Source organism: Bos grunniens, chromosome 4 (genome assembly GCF_055505025.1).
Source record: "Bos grunniens cultivar Pamir isolate PY7600 chromosome 4, Bosgru_T2T1.0, whole genome shotgun sequence".
NCBI classification, from domain to species: Eukaryota; Metazoa; Chordata; class Mammalia; order Artiodactyla; family Bovidae; genus Bos; species Bos grunniens.
In genome coordinates, this window is record NC_141168.1 from 1,378,626 (window position 1) to 1,404,335 (window position 25,710).

Here is a 25,710-nt window from a genome sequence, read left to right on the forward strand (position 1 = left end):
TATGAAATATTGATAGAATGGAAAGGTTGGGCTAGCATGCAGAAGTGACTCGTTCTGGCAAAAGAGCAGGTTGCGAATGCATACTTAGGACCGCGTTTGTGATAATTAACAGGAAAAAAAGCGTCCCAGCGACAGCTCTAATTAATAGTATCTGTAATTAAAATCATGCCCTTCCAGCAGGAAAATTGTTTGAATTTCTTGGAGTGACCTTTATGTGGCTCCTCCTGGGGGCATGGTGGCTAAGTTGATATTGATTTTATAATGAGCTCTGGTTTGTTTAATAAGAATCTGTAATCCAGACAATAAATGAAATGTGTGCTTTTCTTCAATCCAGATTAATTTAAAAAAAAAAAAAAAGGAACACAGAAAAAAACTTTAAAAATAGGGTCTAGGAAAATTTGGAAATGAAAGTATTGTAGAGATTTTCTGGTGGGCTTGGTTTTGAGATTACTACAGAACACCCTTGTGGGAGCTACTTTGATGAAATGTGGAGGTTTGCTCCTCCGAAGTAGACTGCTCACTGCTCAGAACATGCTGGCACTGGGCTGTCGTCTTGTTTGGGCTTGTTTTTAGCAGAGCACACTCAGCAAATGGGGTGAGGCTGTCCTGATTCTTGGCTCTGCATTTGCTGAGTCATGTGTTAAGGGCTGGTGGGGGTGCAGTTGCACACAGAGGAGTCTGCCTCTGTAAACAGGGCGGGTACTCATCCATTCACGGATCCCTCCTTCATCAGGGTTTTCTATAACTGCCATGGAGACCCCTTCGAGTTTAAAAATCTGCCTGAAAAAGTTTTTTTTAAGTATTTCGAACCCCAAACAGCCATTTGCAGACGGTGTCTTGCTGGCTTCCGTGCTTCGTTTTCAAATCACTGGACTTCGGCACTTTGCCAATTCTCCCCTGTGCTCGAGGTTACGGGTACCGTCCGGTTAGTGACCCTCATCCCGGGGTTACAAGGAAGACGGAATGACTTAATATGGAGCTTTCTTTCATGGGGCGTCTGGGAACGTCCCATTCATTTTATGAAGTTTCTGAAGGAGAAGATAGATGAGCGCTCTGCACGTTCGGGGAGGAGCGAGTGGCCCGGGAGTGGTAGGTGGCAGTGTCGTAGCTTTACTGACCTCAGAGCAGGAGGAGGTCAGCCTTTACAGGAGAGCGGCCTTGGGGGCGGGCAGTGGAGGCTCGAGGCTGGTGGTCTGCAGGCGGGCCTGGTGCACCTGGGCGTCCGCCTGCTCCCCGAGCGGAGAGCCCACGGACAGTAGGGGCGCGGCCGCCAGGCTCTTCCAGCGGGGCAGCCCTCGGGTGGTCGGCCCTCCATGCACACCTGGACTTGCTCTGCTAAAACCCGTCCCTGCACGTCCCTGGTCCTCTGGGCCAGCCCCTGCCTGCTCGTCTAATCCACGGTTTGGGGTTCGGGGTTCCTGTGGGCTCGCGGAGTGTCCCTGAGTGCTCGGCGGGTTTTTTTTTTTTAAACTTGTTTCCAAACAGCGAGTAATTTGCATTATTAGCTTCCAGTGCAAATACGTTTAAACATTTTTTTCTCTTGTCCCTTAAAATAGAACTATTTTATAGACAAGAGTCAGCATTTTAAAGACTCTTACGTATGTGTGAGAGTGTGGTATTTTCATTTGCTTTTCCTATTGGAAAAATCACATCTTTCTCAACAGACTCATATTTTAACAAGTAACAAGATATCAATTTCACCAGGTAATCTATTGAAGTTTAATTTGCTTGGACTTGGAAGAACTGGGTGTATTAACTTTTAGAAGAACTGAAATCCGTCTTTAAAGGTCATGTTTTAATGGGATTCTGCAATTAAACTTTCTCCATTGTTTTAGTAAATGTTATTTTTGTTCTCTAAGTAGATAAGCATAAGATACTTCGATTAAATCGGTGTTTTTGGTCTAAAAGGCCAATGTCTTTGCCTTTATTCCTATTTCCCCCCAGTTGGCACATCACGTGATGTGCACGTATGTGCATGTGTGAGCGTGTATTTACACACACGTGCTCGCTGAGGGCAGCCCTGGGGCTGCGGGACGAAGTCACAGCCCACAAGTGAGTTTTGTCACGTCAGTGCCCTACTTCCGTGGAAGGGGATTGGGCAAGACTGGGCAGAAACAAGCCCCTGGATGCTCAGAGGTGTCCCCGCCTATCCCCCGCCCCCGCCCCGAGTTTCTTTGAACGCGGCTCTGTTTCCAGGCTTTGATCATCTCAGAGCAGCGGCTGCTCCCCTTCCCCTTGCCAGGGCGCAGCTCTGCAGAATCTCTGGCGAGGAGGCCTCCTCTGATGGTCTGCCTCTGGTGCCCACAGGCCCCAGGGTGTTTGGGGCCTTTGGAGCCAGACCCAGAGGAGAGGGCGGGGTCGGGCTGGGGGTGCCCATGAACCGCGGTCCCAGGAGCCCAGAGGCCCCCGACCTCCGCGCTGGGGCGAGGAGAGCCTGGCTCAGGGTGAGGGAGGCCCCAGGCTGCCTCTGCTCCTGGCCTGGCTCAGGGGCCTTCTCCTTGGTGACTCTCCTCTTCTCACTTGCTGTGGCTCTCAACACAGAAACCCTCCCCCCTCAACGTGGAAAGCAGGGAATTCCTGGGGTTTACCTGATCCAGGTTCTAAACCAGCCCTTCCCACCTCAGTCCACTGCGAATCTTTTAGCAGCTTGGCGTGGCTTTATGTTTAAATTCTCATGTTGAAATAATTCTGTGTGCAAATTCCAATAAGCAAAATCTATCCTGCTTCAAAACTGGAAGGGTGCCCTGAAATACTATTAAAGAACATTTCTTTCTGTGATGACCTAGTCAGGCCTGAGGACTGGAGTCTTTCGGGTTTTGCCTCTGCAGAAGTGGCCATCAGTACCAACCACCGCAGGCAGAATTCCCTCGAAACGTCCTGAATTCTGGTCATGTGGCAGGGGTGTGGGCTGCCGGGCAGCAGGAGGCTGCTGAGGGCACAGCCTGGTGACCCCCGGGCAGGCCTGGGCCCCCTGTGAGTCCGTTCAGCTTCCCTGCCTGCAGCCTTGTGAGAACCCCAGGAAAACATGCTCACTTTCTGGGTGGTGAGAGTAAGGGGGCCTGTTTGCGGGACCTGCTTTTTGCCTGTGTTTTCCGTGTCAGGGGACCCGGCTCAGGGCCGACGGGCTCTGACCTGCATGCTCAGTCAGACCTTCCCAATACCTCTCCACTCCGGGTCTGAATGTGCCTCTGGAAACCTGAAGTGGTAGCGTGTTTTTCTCATAAATCTTAAATTTTCAAACATGCCGTTTCCAAAAGCAGCGACTGCATGCGCGTTCCCTGGCTTCTGTGCAACGCGTTCTCTCGGAAATAGCCCCGAGATCGGGGAACCTGTTCTAGGGGAGGCTGGAGTCTAGAAAGATGGCCAAAGAGACACCTATGCACGCCCAGAAAACACACCGCCTTCCCGATGGAGCAGCTGCTGCCCCGGTCAGACAGGGGCGGTCGGACCAGACTTATTAAACACCGGAGACCCCTCAGTGAGGTGTCTGGGGAGTGAACGATCGGGACGTCTAACGCGAAGGACGCTGCGGCCTGGCCTCTGCGGCTCCCCGGATCCCGTGTTACATGCCGTGGTCAGCTCTCCTCTTGGTGATGTGTCCATGGATCTGGGCTTTACCCTAGGCGGGCCCAGGGCATGGGGGCCGGAGGGGGCTCACCTGCCTCCTCCAGGTCAGGCTGCTTTCCCGGGTCTCGTGTTGTCCCGTAACAGCCGAGGGCAGAGAGTGTACCTGAGAGGCAGGTCCAGGCGGCACGGTTTGGGGCAGGTGGGGAGGGAAGGTGCGTCACTTGAATTGACTCTGATTCTGGCGAGGGTGGGTGGAATGTTCGCGTCCGCCTGCCCCTCTCTGTTAGCATGGGCGTCCACTTCCACCTCCCTGAGGCCCAAGCAGCGCGCCATAGGAGCCCGGGGCCTGGAAGACCCTCCGAGAGCCCCGCCTCTGCCCCCAGCCTCTGGCTCCCATGAGCGGTGCCCGTAGACATGCTGGGAAAGCCTGCTCTGACCCTGGTCCATGCCGCGGGGCCACTCCAGGCGGCAGGGCCTGTCATACGCGTGCGGGAAGCAGGCGTGGGGTGGGCATGACTTGTCCCGGGCCCCAGGTGGCAGGCAGCAGAGCTGAACTGGCCACGGGACAGGCAGGCGGCAGGATGCTCGCTGGACAGGGTTCCCTGCCCCAGGTCTGATGGGCCCTGTGCCACCTTCCTCCTCGAGGGGAGGGGAGCCAGGGAGACACTGGAGAGGCGGACGTTGCGCCCTGCCGGCTGGGGACTCCTCGCAGACACAGCGTCGGCTGTAAACCCACCCCAGGCCTGGGCACCGCACCACCCAGATGACCAAGGGGTCGTTGGCCTGATGGGGACCTCCCACACTGGGCCACAGGAGGGGCACAGAGCCCGCTGGAGGGCAGGGCGGCATGCTGGAGCCTGAGTGTGGACCCTCGGGCGGATGTGCGGGCAGGAGTACGCGCCGAGGCGCCGTGTCCCCTACGCTGTGGAGCAGGGACGGGGTCCAGGGCCACGGGGCCAGTGACCCTCCCTACCCTTGAGCAAGGGCCATGCTGCCCCTGCGGGTAGCTGGCTTCTCCTGCGTGAGGGCGACTGTGGGCCAGGCCCGTCGCCCCGTCCAGCTGGTCTTCTCTTGTCTTCCCACTGCGCTTCCCAGTCTCTCTCCATTCCTTTCGCTCCCTCCCAGTGTTTGACCTCGTGGACGGCCCTGCCCCCCCGCCTGGCGGCAGCAGCCAGCCGTGTCCCCGGGCCCCATGCTCCTCACCCACGGGACGGGAAGGGAAGCGCATCGGGCTGGTCCCTGGGCTCTAGAAGGTCCGAGAAGGTCACGGAGGCGCCCGGCACCTCGCCTCTATGTGCTGTTCAGGGAGCGGCTGTGTGTGCTGACCGCGGCGTGTGTGCTGACCGCGGCGTGTGTGCTGACCGCGGCATGTGTGCTGACCGCGGTGTGTGTGCTGACCATGGCACTCGGGTGTTGGTGGGTGTGGCTTCCTCTGGAGGCGCGGCTCGGGCCCCCCCAGCTCAGGTGAACGTCTCTGACTTCTTGCCCTGCAAGGGCTGTTCTCTCTGCTTTAGACCCTGATCCAGAGATGCAGGCACGTTTCCTGGACCGCAGCTGAGCACATACGTTCTGCAAGAATAGCAGTGTGCTCCTGGGGAAAGCCAGAGAAACCCGAGGCCTGACTGTCCTGGGGAGTCCAGGACGTTGTGGGGAGGGCGCTGATCGAGGCGGGCTGTGGGGACAGTGGCCGTGGTGTCCGTGGGGCGCTGCTCCCCGTCTGTCCGTGGAGGTCAGTCCCGCCGTCCTCCACCGTCTGCAGGAAGGTGGACTCGTGTGTGTGTGTCCAGGGCCTCCTGAGTCCAGCGCGTCTGTTCCCCTCGCCCGGCCGCGGGCGCCCCTCAGCAGGCGGCGGAGCCCGTGTGCGGCCTGGTGTCCCAGGAGACCCCCTGTGGGCTTCTCGGCGATGCCAAGCTCTGCTGAAAGGTGGGCGCTGGGAGGAGAAGCCTGCGAGAGTGCAGGGAAGTGTGAAAATGGATTCAACGGGGATTTAGACCCAGACGGCAGGAGGGCGGGAGGGAATGCTAAAAGGCAGGTAATCAGAGGCCGGGGTCCCGTGAGTGAGCCAGGCGGTCCCGCGAAGCCCAGCGACAGGCCCACAACCCGCCTCCCCTTCCGGGGTCTGCCTCCCGCTCCCCAGCTCCTGCTGGCCCGGCCCCGGGGAGCGCGCGTCCCCGTGAAGGTGAGGGGGCTCCACAGAGGCCTGCGCCTGCAGAGCCCGCTGTTTGTCCACCAGGCCTCCAGGATGGGCCTGGCGCGGGCGGCCATGGGCAGAGCCCCGCAGCGCTGCCCGGTCAGCTCCTGAGCCCCTGCTGGCCCGATGGCACCTGTGCCCCCGGGGGCCCCCCGTGCCACGCACAGTGACGTGCACCCGCCCATCAAAGGCGGCCAAGCCCAGCTCTTAACTTGACATGGGCCTGGCACAACAGAGGGCAGAGCTCACTGAGGGGAAAGCCGAGGGCTGTTGGCTCCGACCGTCGGAGGCCACAGAAGTGTGTGTTTACGAGGGGAGAACGCTTCGGAAAGAGCAGCTGCACAGCCCAACCCAGGGGAGTCAGGCAGGGCACAGTGGTTTCCAAACGTCAGAGGGGACCATGCGGGGACGTGGCGCGGGGGACGGCCACCTGTGAGCCCCCGACGCAGGGCGGCGCACTCACCCGCCCGGGCAGGCCCAGCGTCCACACCGCTGTCTCCTGAGGCCCCTTTGGCGTGGAGTGTGTGTGCCTCAGTCCCCACCCCTGGCCAGCAGCTGCACGGCCTGTGTGTCTGGGTCCCTGCTGGCCTGCAGCTCACCCTGGGGGAGGGACGCCTTGGGGAGCCTCAGGAAGACCACGTGCCTCGAGAGAAGTACGCCTCTTCCAGAAAGTCTTTTCCAGAATCCACTTCTTCCAGTGATGACATCATGGTTTCTAAAGCGGCAGGGGCTGAAGAGAACTCTGTTTCGAAGCAGTTTACAGGGAGGACCGGTTCACGCTGGGTTAGGCACGTGCCTGAGACGAGCAGCTCTGAGAGGGGCCCCTGGGAGCCTGCGGTGGTCAGGGAGGACTTCCCAGAGGAGGTGAGCGAGGGGGCTCAGACGGAGAGACAAGAGGCAGGGTGCCTGGGAGAGGAGGGGGCCGGAGTCTGGGCCATGGACAGAGGCGTCTCCTTGGAGCTGACGCTTACACTGAGGAGAGAGAGGCCTTTGGAGGCGGTCGAGCCCAGATCCGAGAGCATCTTGGACAGATGGAGGTGGGAGTTCCAGGAGCCGGGGGGCGTGTCTGTGCTGCACGCGAGTCACTTCTTCGGGAGACGTCACCGGAGGGATGCCCAACGGGGGAGAAGCTCCGTAACAGTGTTTCTCTTCTCCATCTAATTAACAGCTCTTAAACTTTGTGGCTCAAAACATTTGAGTCTCCGTTGGGGTTTTCTATTTTGGAAGTGAAAGTTGCTCAGTTGTGTCTGACTCTTTGTGACCCCATGAATGGAATTCTCCAGGCCAGAATACTGGAGTGGGTAGCCTTTCCCTTCTCCAGGGGATCCCAGGGGTCGAACCTAGGTCTCCTGCATTGCAGGAGGATTCTTTACCAGCTGAGCCACCAGGGAAGCCCAAGAATACTGGAGTGGGTAATCTATCCCTTCTCCAGCGGATCTTTCTGACCCAGGAATTGAACCAGGGTCTTCTGCATTGTAGGCAGATTCTTTACCAACTGAGCTATGAGGAAAGCCCGCCAAAGCACTCCTGCTTTGAAAGACTTGCTGATAATTAAGAATGGAATTGTGGTGGGTTATTTATTAGCAAGGGCAAGGTATTCATACAGGTGACTTCCTATTAGGAAGGCGACAGTCGTGAAAAAGTAGTGTTTTAAGGTTCTTTAATGTAAAAAATAATGCAACCAGCAAAGTTCGGTATCTGGGTGTGTGTTTGCATGCGTCTGTGACTATTTGGAGAATGAAAAAAGGAAGGCTCACAAATGATTGCATCAGCAGGAAAGGCCAGATGCTTTAAGATGCTCGGCTGTGTAAGGTGTGTGAGGGTTACGGACAGGAAGCACAGGTTAGTGATGTTTCATCGCAGACGAGCTAGAAGAGTCTGTGTGACGGACGCTGGGGCTCTAACACTGCCCAGGGCGCCAGTGTCAGTATGGAACTAGACGTATATCCTCTAGAGTTAGGAGTTGGGATTTGTTTTATATGTAAGCATTTTATCGTTTTCTTGTTTTATAGACAGTGAAGCAGAAGAATAACAAGTGAGAGGAATGTTCTTTAGATTACATCCTTCGTAATCCCGAACACCGTGCTCTTTAAGTAGAGTCCACGGTGGTCTTGGGTGGGAGGAAAGCGTTGCTTGTGCAGCAGCCGTCAGCTGGGAGGGCAGTCTCAGCTGTTTACCTGCCCCCAGTCATCCCCACCCCGGCTTCCCCTTCCTCTCCCACATCCAGGGAGAAGGGAAGTACTGAGTTCAGCGACCGCAGAACTTGACATTGAAACGCCAAGGGGAAAAAAACCTCAGTTCCCCTGTTGTTTGCTTTCGAACTTTCTTTTCTGACTTCAGACCCTGTGTTTCCCAAATGGTGGTCGTTAAGTGGTGCGTTTTAACTCTGGTCCCCCATCCTGTGGCCCCCCGCTTCCTGAGACAGATTCCTGGGGCGCGTCTTGGGTGCACAGACCTCACGCTGGCTCCAGCAACCTGCGACTCATGGCCCCGGGCCCTGGCCAGCAGTGCCCCACGTGTCTGCTTGCTCTCGGGGCCTCTCCTGGGATGCCCCTTCTGGGGCTTTCCTCCAGGGCCGCGGCCAGCTTGGACCTGCTGTGGAAGCTGGGCGCCTGTGCCTTCCTGGCGGTGACAGCCTGAGACGTTCCTGCTGGCCTCAGAGGTCAGCGCCCTCACCTCACAGCTGGGAGAACCGAGATCAAACGGACTGACGGTGACTTGCCCCCATCACCCTGTGCGTCAGTGTTGGGGGGCCGCGTCGCCATTCACAGCAGCTTCGGTGGCGTAACTGGTCCCCGAAGGATGCTGTGAGTTTGTCTCTGAGGCGGAGGCAGCTGCCTCCCGGCCCGCGGCCCCCGCGGCCCTGCCTCTGCCTTAACAAGGCTGCAGGTGGGATGGGGAGCTGGGAAGCCCTTTTGTGCCCCTGCCTGGCTCTGTATTGGCCTTGGGCCTCCCTTGAGCTCCTCTGTCCTGGAACCTTTGTGCAGGCTGCAGCCCTCACTCGGAAAGCCGTCCCCCAGCTCTGCCCCCTCGAGCGTCCCATCTGTCCCCCGGCCGGACCCCACACCCGCCGCCCGCCCAGCGTGGCCCCTCCTGAGGGACCCCTCCTGGCACCTTGGACCGCCCTTCACTTCTGGAGGGGCTTTCGCCCCGGGCTGAGCCAGACCAGAACTTGGCTTGTTCCTTCCCCTGCGTGTCCTCTGAAAAGAAGGTGAGGATCTGTGGAATGAACGCTCAGCCTCAGCAGGGACCGCTCAGAGCCCGGGAAAGCCTGGTTGGCAGGTGGGTCTAAGGTATCGTCATGAGAGGAGCCGGTCGGGGGGCGTGTTTAGAACTCTCGTGAAGACATCACCCTTAACCTCCAGCGTTGAGAGCAGTGCCCAGCACGCAGCACGGGGTGCGTGTTGAGCTCCACATGTGGATGAACGAGACGACGGTGATGACAGACCTTGGGGCTTCAGTATCTGCTGAGCAAGGAGAAAATAAGGGAGGTGCAAACGTTGCTGGTAGGAGACGGCTGCTCGTCCACGTCTGCGTCAGGACCAGGGCTCCCTGAAGAGGTGCGCAGTTTGTTTCCACTTGACGTGGCCGTTTTTTATTGTCTGAATATGAAATATGAACCTGAAACGCCCCTGCACACAGTGGAGCCACTCCAGACTGCCTTTGCCCTCAGAGGCCGAGTCGAATGTGAGCTATGAGGCGTCTCTGACATTCAGGACCCAGGGAGCTGTCAGCTGCAGGAGTCCAGGAAGTTCGGGCTTTGTGTTTGCTGTTTTATTTGTCTTAAGGACGGTGGCCCTGCTGGGGGCTTCTAGCTGGACGGGAATCCTCCTGTGGACGGGAACCCTCCTGTGAGGGCTTCTGGGTCTTGCCGAGGTTGTGGGTCAGACACACTCTCTCCTGCATCTCCATGAATTCCGGCTTTCAGCTGAAGCATCAGAGATCATTGCGGAAACCATGGTAACTGTGGGTTAGGAGAGAAGATACTCGTGGAGTTACGTGTTTCCTTCCTGTGTTCTCCTCGTCACAGCTCTTCCCCGGTTTCACCCTGATGGTGATCAGAAACAGAGCCGACGGCGTGTGTCCCAGGTCTGAAAGGACACTCAGGCTCGGGGCGGGGCCTTGTGGACGTGGACGAGTCAGACACACCGGGGAGGAACTTAGTAATGTGTCTTCTGGGCCCATCTTTAGGCAGCAGGCCAGCCGTAATTTGGTGATTTCATCTCTTGCACTAGAGAGCTATAGAAAATGAGACCGGTCTCGAGCTTTCACCTAAGGCTCACCAGCGATGTCCCAGCCCCACCCGAGGACCTGAGTCCAGCCCCCAGGCAGCCCCACCGCCCGCAGCCTCTCGTGGGGGCGGCCCTGCCCTCAGCGTCTCGGCCACTGCCCAGCGTGGGGGGCCTGGGCCCTAGGGGCTCCTGGCTGCAGGCGGTACCCATTGATGAGCGGGCATCGGGAGAGCCTCATTGATCTGTGCTGGACACCGAGGGGGACAGAGAACAAGAAAGTGACCGCTGCCCTCGGTTTGGCAGGCGAGGACTGTCCACGTGGCGGTAACTGGACAGCAGGCAGGGTCACTGTCGCGGCCGCGCATCTCTGACCGTGGACTGCTCCAGATGGGGAAGCGAGCGGGACGCCCTTCTCACCTCTGTCAGCAGAGATGAGTCTGTGTCCTTACCTCTCATTTACAGAAAGCGTTTACAAGGCGGGAGCCGTGACTCACTGTTGCTCCGTAAACACTGCTGCCGGGGGGCTGTCCTCACAGTTGACTGGTGCCACGGGAGCCGGCACCGAAGGCGGCTGCGGTCTCGCCAGAGGAGCCCGGGTCTGCAGCCACAGCTGTTCTCAGGGTGTCGGGGTGCTGGTGGGGCACAGGTTAAAGGTCAGAATGAGCACCGGCTTGTGGAGACTCTCAGGCCAGCTCAGGATTCACTCTGGAGACGGGCTTCTCCCCTGCATGGGCACATGCGTGGATGTGTGTGTGTGTGCATGTGTGTGCACATACACACATTCGTGTGTGCATGGTGTGTGCGCTGTGTACATGTGTGCGTGCATGTGTGTGCACATGCATGCACATGGTCTGTGCACGGGTGAGCATGCTGTTCTGCCAGGGGAATGTAAACGTGATCTGGGCATCACTGAGCAGCTGGTGGATGCAGTGAAGAGGGTCCAGGACGAGTGGTGGGGACCCCGTGACACACGCCAGGGCTGGAGAGACAGGCTGAGCGCCAGCTCTCGTCCAGAGAGCAGAAGGCGGCCTGGATCGGGGACCCCGCCCACTGCCCCTGCTGCGCCTCTAACCCCCCCGGGTCCTCTGCTTCCTACCCAGAAACAGCCGGGGCACCCGATCCCTTACGAGGCCACTGGGGAGAGCTGTCCTGGGGTGCACAGAGCGCACATCTGTGTCCACGTCCCAGGGCAACGCCGAGCAGATGAGCTGCTTTCAGTGGGAGGGGCCCCGTGAAACCCCACCCTCACCCAGCGTGAGTCTGTGCTCGCGGCCTGCTCGAGGCTGTTCCTGCCGGTCACACTTGTCACGCGTCACAGCTGCTGGGGGCGAGCCCGGCGCACCAGGCGAGGCTCCACTCTTCTTCCTGTGCTTTTTCTCGATGGACGTTCCCGGACCCGGAGTGTCCAGGTCAGACATTTCACTCGTTCATTCGTTTTGGACGTAGAAGTTGCCGTGTGTTAGACATACCTCGTGTGGGGTTTTATTGGGAAAGTGAAGCCTGATCAGTCAACTACAAACCAGCAAACTGAGCGGGAAGAGGAGACGTGCCTGGGCCTCACCCTGAGGGCCTGACCCAGGGCTCCCCTGCTGCCCGCGGGCCTTTTGCCGTGGTGCTTGTGGTCACGCCACCTCCGAGCATGTTCGTGGCGCCCTCCGTCATGGCATCTCCGTGGCCTCTTGCATGTGACCCCCCGAACGCCACTCTGGGGTCGCCTGTGCCCCTTGCTCTCACCATGTTGTGGGGTCCGCAGTGCCTTTGGAGCTGGGCTGAGGCCTCCCAGGGCAGCCGCTCCTTTTCAGCATTTTTATCCGCCCGGAGAGTAATTGCCCCCCCACCCCCACCCCCCGGGGCACGTAATGAACCCCTTTCGCTCTCTCCCAGCTTTGCGCGTCCCTCCCCAGCTTTGCGCTGCTGCACTAATTACGATCCCAAATAGCCCCACAAACCCAGGGCCTTTGTGTGCACACTCGGCGTCTGCTGCTTTGTTCCCGCTGCTCCGTGAAAGGTACAAAGAGGCTGTTCTGAAGCCCGGGGAGTCCTGTTTTTCCTCGGGCGCAGTCTGGGGACGGTAGGCCTTGTCTCTCAGAGCAAGCCCCACTCGGTCCAGGTTCCCCGTCAGATAAGATTCCACGTGTGAGGGTGGCCTTCTGCCGCCAGAGTCCTGTTCGACTCACTTTGCAGATTGTGCTACAGTGTAGGGACAGTGGACACTGCAGACGCACCCAGGGCCGCAGCCGGAGGTAGCGGGGGAAGCAGGTGGCTTCACAGACAAAGATCTGCACACGCTGTGCAAGCCTGGCTCCTGAGCCCACATCCCTGCACCCCCTCCTGCCCCCCACACCCCCGCACGCCCGCGCCCTGAGGACCCCTGGAGTGGGAGGCTTCAGAGCTTCAGTGGATGCTGTGCTGACTCTGTTCTCTGGACCTGCCCGCTTGGGTGGCTGGCGGGGCTGGATGGACTGAGGGGGCGCCCTGCACGGTGCCAGGAGGGGGGCCCCACGTTGGCTTCATGGGAGGTTCACGCCCCGTCTCACCTCTCTTGACCAACGAGGACGCGTTCAGGACACGTGCGGCACATGTTTGATGATTCTGTGATGGAGTACTGGATTTTAGGGGGACTGAAGTGCTATTCTTTTCTCTTTAGAGACTTCTGAACCCTGGTTTCCCCAAGAAGGGAGGGGAGAGATCCTTCCCACTGTAGACAGTGGCCGGTCGGCAAACTGGGTTCCTCATGGCCCGTGCCCTCCCCAGCAGGGGGACAGTGCGCGTGGAACCCCGCCTTTCAGCTGTGGTGTCCTGGGAGGAGGACCTGACCAGGCATCCTGACTGCTCCCGCACACCCATGCGTGATCCAGGAAGCTGGTCGGGGAGCCCGTGTCCAGCAGAAGGAAGGTGTGGTCGGCGGCTGCACGCTCGCCTCACGCCCCAGCCCTGTGTTGGCTCTTTGCCCATTCGCTCTTGGAATGCCCCCTACGGCCCTGTGCAGCCCTTCTGCCACCATCCCCACCTCCACAGGTCAGGAGGCTGACGTCCAGACACAGGCGGCTTGTCCAAAGCCTCGCAGCTGCTGAGCGGCCAAGCTGGGACTCAGGCCCGAGGCTTCTGGGTGGGAGTCGTTGCCTGGACACCCTCGACCCGAAATGCCTGGCGTAGACGGGGTGTGTCTCCAGCCGAGCTCTGTCCCTGGACCCCCTTGACCCAAGATGCTTGGTGGAGCAGGGTCTGTCTCGGGCCAAGCTCTGTCCCCCAACCCCCTTGACCCAAGGATGGGGTCTGTCTTGGGCCAAGCTATCTGTCCCACTGGGTCCATCTTCTCCCTGGGCTGGCTCCTGAGATGCTCATGGCAAGGAACCCCTGCTCCCCAAGAGGAGAGGCCCCATCGACGCTGCTGATGCTGCTGTGGGCTCGCCGGCCAAAGGGCCCCATCTCCACGTGATTGCGTGCGCACCGCCCCCCACAGGAGCTCGGGACACTGCATCTGTCCTCTCCATGACCGTCCCCAGACCTGAGAGAGTCCAGAAGCTGAAGACACACAGCCGCGCAGAGAAGCATCAGCTCCCCAGAGACCGGCGTCCTGGAAACCACAGCAGCGTGGCCCCAAACAGGCGGCTTCCTCTTCGCTGTTGGAAAAGTACTTCTTTTCCTTCACACTCGCCGTCTTCTCTCCTGCTAAAGCGCAGGCACTGTGAGGAGAAACAGATCCGGCCAGACTCCTAGTGGGAGTGTTCCCTGAGCTCCGGTCACAGCCGCAGAGAGTGCTCGGGGGTAAGGGAGCCCCACGTCTGCGGGTACAGCCCCGGGGCTCCTGCTCTGTGCTGGCGCCCACTCTGCAGGGATGGACGAGGGGCACCCTGAGCCAAGAGACATTTGAAGGGAAGCCACACATGGCTGGTCGACCCTGCATGTAGGTCTGCGAGCAAAAGGCGTCTGTGACTGAGTCTGCCCATCTTCCTCTTCGTAATGGATTGCCCTTGGTTGTTGAGTCATGTGAATCGGGACCTGAGGATGATAATTGCCTTTATCCACTCAAGGGCATCATGCTAAATGCCCAGGATCATTCTTATGAGAGTAACATGTCCTAGATCATGAGCAGAGTCCGTTTTTAATCAAGAGAGAGTTAGTCTGGATCTTTAAACTCCTTAAAGATTTTTTGTTCGGTGGAGGGGCTGGAAGGTGCTGTCCAGCCGAGCAAAGGCTATTTGCCAGACTCTCGTCTGTGCTCAGGACGTGGCCACGTCTGCAAAGTTGAAGGGGACTGATTTCAGTGAGGCTGCACTGTGGTCCGCGGGCTTCCCTGTGGCTCGGTGAAGAACGCCAGCACAGGAGACGCAAGTTCCCTGCGTCAGGAAGATCCCCTGGAGAAGAAGACAGAGCCCACTGCAGTATTCCTGCCTGGGAAATCCCACGGGCAGAGGAGCCTGATGGGCTATAGTCAGTGGAGTCAGAAAGAGTTGGACGTGACCGAGTGACTCACATACACACACACACTAGTTCGTACCTTGATGGGCTGTGTCCCATAGTTTTCATTCAGGGTTCCCGTGACCTCACCCAGGGAGTGAGTGCTCGGCGTGGACTCTGCCCTGTCTGCTGGCTGCCAGGGTTATGAATGAGGAAAAGTCCCAAACGTGAATGGGCTTGTCTCTGGGTTTCTCTCAGAGCCGGCTGTGGAGTTCATTCAGCGTGATCAGTGTCCTTTCGCTCAAGTGGGCCACCTTCCCTGGATGATCACAGCTCATAGCTCTGCACTCTCACCCCCTGTCACAGGCTGTCACCTACAGGAGATTGGTCTTGGCGACTGCAGCGTTTATCACGCGACGATGCCGCGTGGTCCTTCCTGGTCGTAAACGCAGGCAGTGAACTCAGGGAAGCGCGTTGGCCTGGTCGCAGCTCCGTGTGATGGGAACTCACGTTGTGAACTGCACGTTACATTTAAATAAGTGGTTAAGCCCAGCTGGTGCGCTCTCTTGTCGCCTGAGGGGTCAGCGGGTTCATGCCTTCGCTGTCGCCATGGGGACTGCGGATGCCTTTTTCGGGAGACGTGGTCCTTTTGAATGAAGAATGAGGCTCTGTCTGCAGGTTCCCCATCTGGTCAAGGGGCGGGCAGCCTGGTGAACCCGCCACACTAGGCGGCCTCGCTGCGAGACCCACAGACTGGGACCTTGCCACAAGACCGTACACCTGGGCAGTGAAAATCCACCCAGTCAGTCTCCTTGCCAGACCATTACTAGGGCAGGTATGTTCTAAAAAGTTCATTTTTCCTTTGAAAATTTTAATTTTCAAGCATTGCTCAGAGCATGGACAAAATATAGAATTTCTATTATTAACTTACAAGCTGTAATCAACATAAAGGACTAACTTAAAAGGCTGCACAGTGACCCCCGGGATTTCCGCATCTTTCTATGACCATCTGCCTCTCTGGGTTCACCCAGAGCATCCTGCGACCGTGTAGGGGGTGACGTGGCCGCCGGTCGGGGAGGTGGCCGCAGTGACCGTGAGGGACTCTGCCCGGTACTGGGTGGAAGGAGCCAGGACCAAAGGTTCACTCGAGCCCTTTCCTCAAACACAGGGACCTGCGTGTCCCCTCCAGGGGGGTGTGCTCATCGTCAGACTGGGGCGGGTCAGACTGAACCACTGTGGGGTGAGCCCTGTTTTTTGGCTGTGGACGGACCGGTCTGGCGCTCTTGGGTTAGGTCAGGAGCTGTGGCGGGGGTGGGACTTGCCTGCTTGCAGGCACGGCATGGCACTCAGCTCTGTGGTCCTGCAGCAAGCACAGACAAGCCCCACAGCTTCTGACAGTGCCACGGCCTACTAATCCGAGCCAGACACAGCTCGTCCCCATGTCTCGGGTCCAGAGGGCAAGGTTGGGACCCCAGCCTCGAGGACTGCAGCAGGCAAACCCCCGGGGAGCCGAGCTGCAGGTTGGGGGGACCAGGGAGCGCGGCTCTGACCCTCGCTGCCGCAGCCACGCAGGTGCAGAGACCACCCTTGTTGCTTCCGGACCCAGGTCCCCCAGGGGGGGCCAAGCAAGGGTGTGTGGTGGGAGCCCGGCATTGCTCCCCAAGGGGTGACACGGAGGTCCTGGCCCCCTGCTCCCCCACCTGCAGCCACCCTCCTGGGGCGTTCTTCCAGCCACGTGGGCCTCCTGCCCTCTTGCCCTCACTGCCCACCTCCTGGCCTCCACATCAGCCTTCGTCCGCCCATGGGGCTCCCGTCCTGACCCCTCGAGGCCCCAGCGTCCAGTGTCGGGTGGGAGCCTTGCTGAGACAGTTCGTGACGACACTGATGGTCACCTGGGAGCTCAGGCCTGTTCCTGAACGCTCCACCTGAGCCTGGTCTCCCACGCGGGCCTCCAGAGGGCTTTGCCTGTGTCCCCATTTCAGAGTAGGAGGTGGGGGCACAGAGAGGCTCGCCGGTTTGCTCAAGGTCACACAGCCGACAACTGCCATCCCCAGGACTCAGCGTCAGCATTGCACTCCGGATGTGAGTGGATGGACGCTTCCAGGAGCCAGGAGAGAATCAGTGTGGGGGATGCTGCTGTTCCCATCGCAGCCTCTGGAGCAGCAGGTGCAGGGCGCTGGGCTCCAGGGGGCCTGCGTTCAGCCAGGGCGGCCTGGTGTGCTGTCCAGAGGGGTGGCTTTGCGGAGGCAGGGCTGCCCAGTGTCTGCTCAGGGCCCTCGGAACTCACCTCTGCTGGTGACTTGCGGGAGCTGGGGCGAGGCGGCTGCTGGGCCCCGGGCGTATCACCTCCCCCCGACCCATCCACTGGCACCAGGCCGGGCCCTCCCAGGCCCCCAGGAGCAGTGGCTCCAGCCCCCGGGTGTCTCATCTCTGCTTGACCCTCCCCTGGTTCCACCACCTCTCAGCTCATCCCACCTCATCATTTATCATGTAGAGGCTGGACTGTGGTCAGTTTGAGGTCAAGCGTCCCCCCCTTAGCGGCTACACCCACTTTTATATGCAGGTGAAAGAGGCCTGACCCTGCGTGGGCCCCCCCGGCAGTGGGCCTGCGCGGCCCGGAGCCCCGCTCTGGGCAGGCAAGGGGCCTCCTCTGCAGCCTGGGGCCCCTGTGGTCAGTGTTGGTGCTCTTGGATGCGGGGGTGACAGCTTCTCTTGGATTGTTGCTGCAGCTTTTATTTAAAACACAGAGACCCACAAGGAGAATCCACTCTCAGTAGCGGCCTGGAGAATGCTGGGCCTGAGTTGCAGGGCCAGTCCTGGGGGGCCACGGGCACCTGTGTGGGCTGGGCCGGCTCTCCAAGTCGGTCCTAATCACCAGTGACTCGTGAGGAGGCCGTGGGGTGATCTGGGGCACCCCCACCTCTAAAACTCCTGCTTCCAGAAAAGTGTCTCTAACTCGCCAGGCCACCGAGAGCTGATCTGGTTTAGAGAACGGTTCTGTCTTAATTGCACCAACACCCACTCCCACGCTGGTCAGTGAGGGACCCCCTCCACTCCCGCACTGGTCAGTGAGGGACCCCCTCCACTCCCGCACTGGTCAGTGAGGGGAGCCCCTCCACTCCCGTACTGGTCAGTGAGGGGAGCCCCTCCACTCCCGTACTGGTCAGTGAGGGGAGCCCCCCCACTCCCGCACTGGTCGGTGATGGAGCCCCTCCACTCCTGCACTGGTCAATGAGGGACCCCCTCCACTCCCGCACTGGTCAGTGAGGGGAGCCCCCCACTCCCGCACTGGTCAGTGACAGGAATGGTGACAGGGTCTGTGATGGACCTCACTCGGGGCCTCGCTGGCGTTCCGCATACTGGAACCCTTGAGTCTTCTGCGCTCTCCGGTTCCTTCCGTCTCAGGGTGAAAGCACTCAGGTCGAGCCCTGAATGCCTCGCCCGAGGTCACACAGGGAGTCTGGCCAGGCAGGGGCCCCGCCAGGGCGCGCCCTCTCCATGGGGACCGAGGAAGGATGGAACCCGGGGTGCCCGTCGCCCTTCATCCCAGCACCTCCAGGGCAGACAGCAGCTGCCCTGATGTTCTACTGTTCGGGGGGTGAACTGCCAGCTTCTCAGATCCTCTTCCCCAGAGGAGCCGTTCTTGGAGGGCATTTTCTGTTCTTCTGGGTGAATGACATGAAACCTCGCAAGTTACTGCAGAAAGTTCTCGGTGTGCTTTTCTCAAAGTCAGGTGACATCCGCGGTGCCTAAGTGGGAAGCGGTGGGAGGTGGACTTGGCCCTGGAGGCATCTGCCTCCGTATCGGCACAGTCGCCTGCCGTGCGGCTTCCTGGTGGCTCGGTGGTGAAGAGCCCGCCTGTGGTGCAGGAGACGCAGCAGATGCGGGTTCGATCCCTGAGTCGGGACGATGCCCTGGAGGAGGGCGTGGCAACCCACTCCAGCCTTGGTGCCTGGAGACTCCCACGGACAGAGGAGCCCTGGCCAGCAGTCCATAGGTGGCCTGTGGACGCAACTGAGCACACCCGCTGTGTTGGGCTCCTTGTTGCTTCTAAGATTCTGTGAAGCCGAGGGGGAAGTCTCAAGCAGACTGGTTGTCTGGGAGCCATGGGTAACTCCTGAGCCCTGGGGGAGAGAGGCAGGGCCCCCCTCACCACCGCCCTTCCTTCCCTTTGGTCTCTTGCGCTGGCTTCTGCAGTGCCCACCCCGCCCCCTGCAGATGCTCAGACGGGGCTGGGGGCTCTCGGCCAGGTGGCCCCCCTCACAGCGCACCTGAGCCATCCTCTGACCCGGGGAAGGGTCAGCACAGTGTCCCCGGGGAGAGCGAGCCCTCAGCGGCCTCAGGACGAGCTTTAGTCCCAGAAACAGGCGGCCGGGTGAGAGGACACAGAGCGGAGACCTCCTTGCCCGCAGGACTTTGAGGCCAGGACAGCAGCCGGGTGTGCGAGGTGCGGCCCCCGAGGGCACCAGGGAAGAGGAGGAGCCTCGGGTCTCCACACCGCCTCTTTGTCCCGAGCAGTCTTCAACTCGTGGGCCAAGATTCTCTTGTAGACTTTCTCTCCACATCCTTCTGCTGGACGGCTCTGCTGACAGCGTTCGCTGGGCAGGGCTGGGAGTCACCACAGCGTGACTGATGGGATCCCCCCAAAGGCACTTCTGTGGGTCAGAAGGGGGGAGCGTCCAGCCAGATCTCCTGGGGGCCGGGTGACCACTGAGCCCTGAGTCTGGCGGCCACGGGCACAGCTGGGCCTCCCCCGCCAGGCTGGTCACACACCCCTGTGCCGGGGCCCTGAGGCCCTGCGGTGACCCAGCCAAGCTCCGTCAGCCCCAGGGAGCTTGTCCGGCAGGCCCGTCCCTGTCCACCCTGCACGGTCCCCCGTGTGTGCTTCTGCTGATTCTCTCCTGCGCGGCCTCACCGCTGCAAGCGAGGCTTTGGGAACAAGAAGAACCAAAAAGAGGGTTTTTTCCTAGTGCTGTGACGAAAGTACAAGTGTCTGTATTTCAGTATAACCCCTGCCCCCACCAGAGCCCACATTCTGAGGAGGGAGGAGGCGCTTGAAGTCTGTCCACACAGCACCCGGGCCAGGGCGGCCACGGTGGGCCTGGCAGCCCCGCCTGAGCCTGTGCGCGTCTGTGTGCGTGTCTCTGTGTGTCTTTGCGTGTGTGTGTGTGACTGTGTGTGTCTGTGTGTGTCTGTGTGTGTCTTTGCGTGTGTGTGTCTGTGTGTGTGACTCTGTGTCTGTGTGTGTCTGTGTGTGCGTGTGTGTGTGTCTTTGTGTGTGTGTGTCTGTGTGTTACTCTGTGTGTGTGTGTGTGTGTGTGCGTGTCTCTGTGTGTCTATGCATGTGTGTGTCTGTGTGTGTGACTCTATGTGTCTGTGTGTCTGTGTATGTGACTGTGTCTGTGTCCGTATGCCTGTCTCTGGAGCATGTCTACCCTTGTGTGTGTCTGTGCGCATATCTGTAGGGTGCGCGTGGTCTCGGGTGAGCCCTGTCCCGCGGCCCCGGGACTCAGGTGGGAGGCTCTGACCGGCCCGCTGTCTTGCAGGAGCTGTGCCGTCAGCGCATGGCGGTGCGCACGACCGAGCGCCCCGAGGCCGCGCACACGTCCCGCGTCAGCAGTGTGTCCTCCCAGTTCAGCGACGGGCCCATGCCCAGCCCCTCCGCGCGGAGCAGCACCTCGTCCTGGTCAGAGGAGCCCGTGCAGCCCAACATGGACATCTCCACCGGCCACATGGTCCTGGTAAGGCCCCGGGCCCTGCCACGCAGAGTGGCCGGGAGAGGCTGGGGGGGCGGTCCCTGACTGCCCAGCCTGCGCCCCGCCCACCGGGGGAGCGGCTGGGAGGGTCGGGGTGGGGTAACTGCCCAGCCTGCACCCCGCCCACCGGGGGAGCGGCTGGGAGAGGTGGGGTTGGTGGGGGAGGGTCCCCAACTGCCCAGCACACTAGCGAGGCAGTAAGGGGAGGGCACCCTGATATCCAGCCTTCCCCCGAGGCCTCCCCAAGGGAGGGTTGTCCCCACTCTACACAGAACACTGGCCCCAGTGAACAGCTGTGGGGTTTGCCCTGGGAACGCGCACAGGTGAGCGCCAACTCAATGTACACAGTTGAGTGCCGACTGTGTGCGAGGCTTTCTGAGCAGCAGCGTCTCGGTGAATAAATGTCCCCCCCACCCCATGCTGCTTCTTGTGGGAAGGGTCAGCTGCCCGCTCAGCACAGAAGCCTCCCCATAGGAAACCCCCCGCCCTTCCAGCAGGTGGTACTTGGTGCATAATTGCCGTCCAGGTTTTATAAGAGGCGCGCGTTCATAACTCAGCCCCTTGCACCGTGTGGACAGGTCCTGACAGCTGTGGTCCCCACCCTCTCCCTGGTCAGGACCGTCTCTCTGGCCACAGTCCCTCCTGCTGGGGGCGGGCTGCAGGTGACCCTGGGCAGAGCCTGGGCTGCTGCCCCCAGAGCAGCTGGGCCCTCGTGATCGGGGAGGAGTGTCCACCATACTTAGAGTCCAGAGACCCGCCCTGGGGTGGGTCCCACATGCCGCCCTTGTGTTAAACGTTTGTTCTTCGTGGGGACTTTCCTAGGTGTTTATCTGCTAACAGCATGCGTGCTAGGGTGCAGCCACAGGAAGCCAGTGTCTGGGTTCCCCCGGCAGGAGACCAGCACAGACGGGTGGCTTAGCAGACGCTCAAGTCCCTCGGTCTGGAAGCGGGGGCTGAGACAAGGCCGGCAGATGTGGGGTTCGGTGGGAGTGCGTGTCCTGGCTCTCAGATGGCAGCCTCTCGGCGTGTCCTCTGTGGGGAGGGGGCAGGGAGCTCTGGGGTCTCGTGTGGGCCCTGATCTCGGCGCAAGGGCCCCACCTCTGCCCTCGTCACCTTGGCGGCCAGGATTCCAGGGAATGTGGGAGACACAGACGTTCGCCCCAGAGCAGCTGGGAGACCACGTGTTCGCTAAAGAGCTTCGGTGGGCAGCTGGAGGTGAGGCCTCGGGTCACCCACGGTGACCTCGGTGGGCAGAGGCCTCACTACCGGATGTGCGAGTCCCAGGGCAGGAGATATAGGTGCCTCACAGACTGACGGACACATCTGAGACCACAGGACAGGAGGAAGCCGAAGTCCAGGAGCTCAGCTCTCCTCCCACCCCTGCAGGCGGAGGGCCCAGGGCTCAGGCCGCATGACGCTCCCAGGGCTCCGCGTGGACGTGGGGGCATCCTGAGTCCCGGGTCTGCAGTCTCCTGGGGAGACAGCTCACCCTCAGGTCTCAGATGTGCTGCCCTGCTGCGCCCACAGGCAGCAACCCAGGAAGAGCCTCTCCTGTGGATTGTGGCTCAATCGCTCAGTCGTCTCTGACTCTGTGACCCCGCAGACTGCACCCCCAGGCAAGGATACTGGAGTGGGTTGCCATTCGCTTCTCCAGGGGATCTTCCCCACCCAGGGATTGAACCCAGGTCACCTGCATTGCAGGCGGATTCTTTACAGACCGAGTCACCAGGGAACTTCTCTGTGGATAAGTAACTGTGGTCATATTACTTTAGAGCTGATTTTTTTAGAGAACACATCCCTTTTAGAAAAGGAAATGTATCCAAAAGTTCAGATTTCTGATGAGATTCCGTGCTGGGGCCAACACGTCGGCGAGGGCCATTTATCTGGCAGGTTCCCTCCGGGAGACGTGTGTTGAGAGTCTTTGTCGTGGATGTTTCCATATTTCCAGACCTTCAAGTTGCAACCTGATGTATCTCACCTCCAAACGGGAGGTGAGAGTATTATGTTTTCCATAGGAAATTGTGTCTCTCGGTTCCCGTGTGTGACGGCAAATGTGAGAGGGAGCCTGGTGGTAGTCTCTGGGTGAGTCCCGACCCACAGAGCTGACCCACCATCCCCCAGCTGCCCGCAGCCCCGCTAACATGGGGCAAGCCCCCGCAACGGCAGCGACCCCCACCCACCACCATCCCACACAGACACCTGCATGCCCTGGGCCGGCCCGTGGACTCAAAGCTACCTCTCATTAACCGACTTCGTCTGAACGGGGGTCACCAGCTGCTCCTCCCGACTCGGAGTGGGGAGCAAACCCCGTGGAGAGAGGCCAAGGGGGCCATGAGGACCCCACTGGGCACGGCCCGAGCCGCCGCCCCCTGACCCGGGCACAGAGGGGCCTCTCAGCCCGCCGTGGTCGTCATCCCCCGCACGGGGGGCCAAGACATGGAGACAGGCAGAAGCGAGTCCCCGCGGCCTTTTACACCGTCTCACCACAACGGCAGGTGGTGTGGCTCGTCTCTTAGGCTCAGGAACCGCGGCCTTTCTCACGGGGCCACCTCCCTGGGCCGGGCGGTCTTGTCAGTGGTACATGGACGCTGGGCCCGCGTCCGCATGGGCTGCGGAGCACCTAAACCTCGGGACCTGACCCCCGACCTGCTGACCCATCAAGGCCGCCGGGACACGGGCGTGCCATGCCTGGGCCTCCCGGCCCTCCGTCAGGACCGCTCCCGGCATCAGACAGCCGGCCCCCGGGATCACTCGCGACAGTGAGGGGGCCACGGGTGCCCAAGTCCAAGCAGACCCCAGGAGCCAACCGGGAACCTGCTGGGAGGCGCCCTCACCCCCAAGGTGCAGGACGGAACGTACCCCTTGGCAGAGCCTGGAGCCTCTGAGGGACTGAGGAGCAGACCGCTGCTGAGCCAGGCCACTGTACCCGGAGGGCGGCAAGGGGCCAACCTTGCGGGAGCCCTCGGCCCTGAGCGCCCTCGCCCCACACCCCGGCCACCCCATCCACGCGGCGTGTCGTCGGGTTCTGCGCTGAGGCCCCACGCTGGGAGCTGCCGTACAGAGCTCTCGACACACCAGTCCTCCTGGGGGTGAGACGGAGCCGGCAGCCCTCCCCCTAGAGGAGGCAGGCGGCCCTGCGAGGCCTTCGCGGGAGAAGTGCACGCAGTCACAGGCTGTGCTGCTGACGATGAAGTCACTGACGGCAGCCCACCCGACCAGGGCCACCTCCCGCCACGGGGTCCGGCACAGCCTCGGGGCTGCCGAGCCCGGGGCTAGACTGGAGACGGACGTCCTGCTGGCAGCGAGGGCTCCAGGCCCCCACAACTGGCAGAAGCGAGGAAGCATGGCCGTATCCCGGCCCCGAGTCCCTGATGAACCCTCTGACCTCTGCTTTCTCATCCGCAACACAGGCTCAGTGGTAGCACCCCGCGAGTTCCCCGTGAGGGCTAACCCAGGGAGGGTGAGATGCCGGGCCTGTGGACCTGCAGCTGTGACGAGTAAACCGGGAAGCATTGGGGCCAAAATGAGAATAATTTTCCTCCGACGAAGCTGAGGAGCAAGGGCCTGCCCCGCGGGGAGACGTGCGGACGCCGCAGCCCTGGGTGCATGTAGCGGTGCTTCGGGGGGGGTTGTGAGCCCAGGAGGGGGGCCACGAGGCGGGGCCTGACCACGCAGCACACAGGCCTGGGGCGAGGTGGGGGCCCCAGCGTCACCACGAGGGGAGATGGGGCGGTGAACCAGGCTGGCTTCTGAAGACGCGTTTCCAAGGCAATGTGACCAGGTCTGATGCAGCTCAGGACAGCGCTCCGGAGACGGAGGCCTCGGGTCAGGGACTGCATGGAGCTGCGGTCAGCATCATCGTTTACACCCGTGACGGGCACGGCTTCTTCAGACCCCCATCCGCCCTTTGGAAAGCTAAAGGGTCACCTTTGAATTTACCTTTTCAAAAGGCCTGTTTCTAGACCACGCTCGTCTTCAGAGGCCGACTGTCAGGTCTCTGGGCCTGGAGGCTGGAAGCCCGAGGTCGGAGTGTGGGAAGATTTCGTTTGCCTGGGCCTCTCTCTGCCACCTGGACGTGGTCTTCCCCCGTGTCCTCACACGGCCGTCCCTCTGTGTGCGTGACCTCATCTCTTCTTACAAGGACCCCAGTCAGGGTGGCCCACGGCCCACCCACCACTTGATCACCTCTTTCGAGGCTCCACCTCCAGGCAAACTCGCACCCGAGGTCTTCGGGGCCAAACTTCCTCCTATGGGTTTGGGGGACACAGTTAGCATGTGACGGGGCCTGAGGCCTGAACCGCGTGCGTCTGCTGCTCATGTGAAGGCAGGGAGAGGCCCGACTCCTTTCTGCCCAAGCCCTCCACCACACACTGTGCTGGAGGTGATGGCTTACACTGCTGGGAGGCGGCCAGCTCCCCAGGCTCCCGGGGGCGTCTGCTCTGCAGCCCCCACCTACAGCGAGTGGGCTGGAGGGGAGGCTGGTGGACGCAGGCTGTCTCCTCCCCCTCTGGGCGCAGCGACCCCACCCCTCCCCCTCTGGGTGTGGTGACCCCCACGTCCCTGGTGCAGTGACCCCCGAGTGCAGTGACCCCACCCCTCCCCCTCTGGGCACAGTGACCCCCACCCCTCCCCCTCTGAGCACAGTGACCCCACCCCTCCCCCTCTGGGCACAGTGACCCCCACCCCTACCCCTCTGGGTGCAGTGACCCCCATACCCTCCTCCTCTGGGAGAAGGCGCGTCTCCAGGAGGGTGCTCAGGAAAGGAAGGTGTTAGCACAGGAAGCAACAGCACATGGCAGGAACCGTGTAGGGGCCGTCAGCTTCTCACCAGGAGCTGGGGTGGGGCCACTGCTCAGCGGGGAATAGAAGGTGGGGAGGCAGAGCAACATTCAGACCCACGGGCCTGGGCCCTGGGCTTCTGCAGAGCCGACCCGGGGCCCCTGCTGACCGTGCCGCCCACGCGGCCGGCCCTCCGCATGGGGCTGCTCTGGAGCTTCAAGGTCAGTGCCTTTTATTTTGGCCCCGCCTTGAAGCATGCGGAACCTTAGTTCCCCAAGCAGGAAGTGCAGCTGCACCCCTGCGCTGGAAGCACTGAGTCTTAGCCACTGGGCCGCCAGGGAGGCCCCGGTGGCGTTGGTGGCTCCTCACTGTTTGGTCCTGAGGGAGTGCCGTCTCCCCTGCCCAGTCCTGGGGGCACAGAACCATCGTTACATTTTTGGTGGGAGGTGTGACCCGTCTTGTGATTATTAAACAGCTGATTTGTCGTTTAAAGTGGTAGGATGAGGCCGGAACGACTTCTTGCTTGTCACACCTTCTTGTTGAGAGTGAGCTGTGTAAGATGGCGTGGGGCCCAGCACTCAGTTAGGGTTTATTGAATTAGATTGAATGCTCAGACACAATCTGTAAGTTTGTGAGTTAACGTTTCCAAGGGGGAAAAATGGAAACTGGTGTCCAGATAGCAGTTGGGAGGTGTCCGTTCACACGCACAGACGTGAAACACTCCCCGTGTGCCTGACTGCCTTCCTCAGCGAAACCTGACGTGTCGCCCAGAAAACAGGCCACG

General features: G+C 60.5%; 1 protein-coding gene across 2 annotated transcripts in view; it reads left to right on the plus strand.

Moving 5' to 3' along the window:
- PTPRN2 (protein tyrosine phosphatase receptor type N2) overlaps nucleotides 1–25,710 on the plus strand; it is a 607,146-nt gene that overhangs the window by 496,938 nt on the left and 84,498 nt on the right. For both annotated transcript variants that reach the window (XM_086394674.1, XM_086394676.1), the window contains one exon: nucleotides 19,938–20,132. In XM_086394674.1, the coding sequence (XP_086250800.1) occupies nucleotides 19,938–20,132 (195 nt within the window). The remainder of the gene's footprint in view (nucleotides 1–19,937; nucleotides 20,133–25,710) is intronic.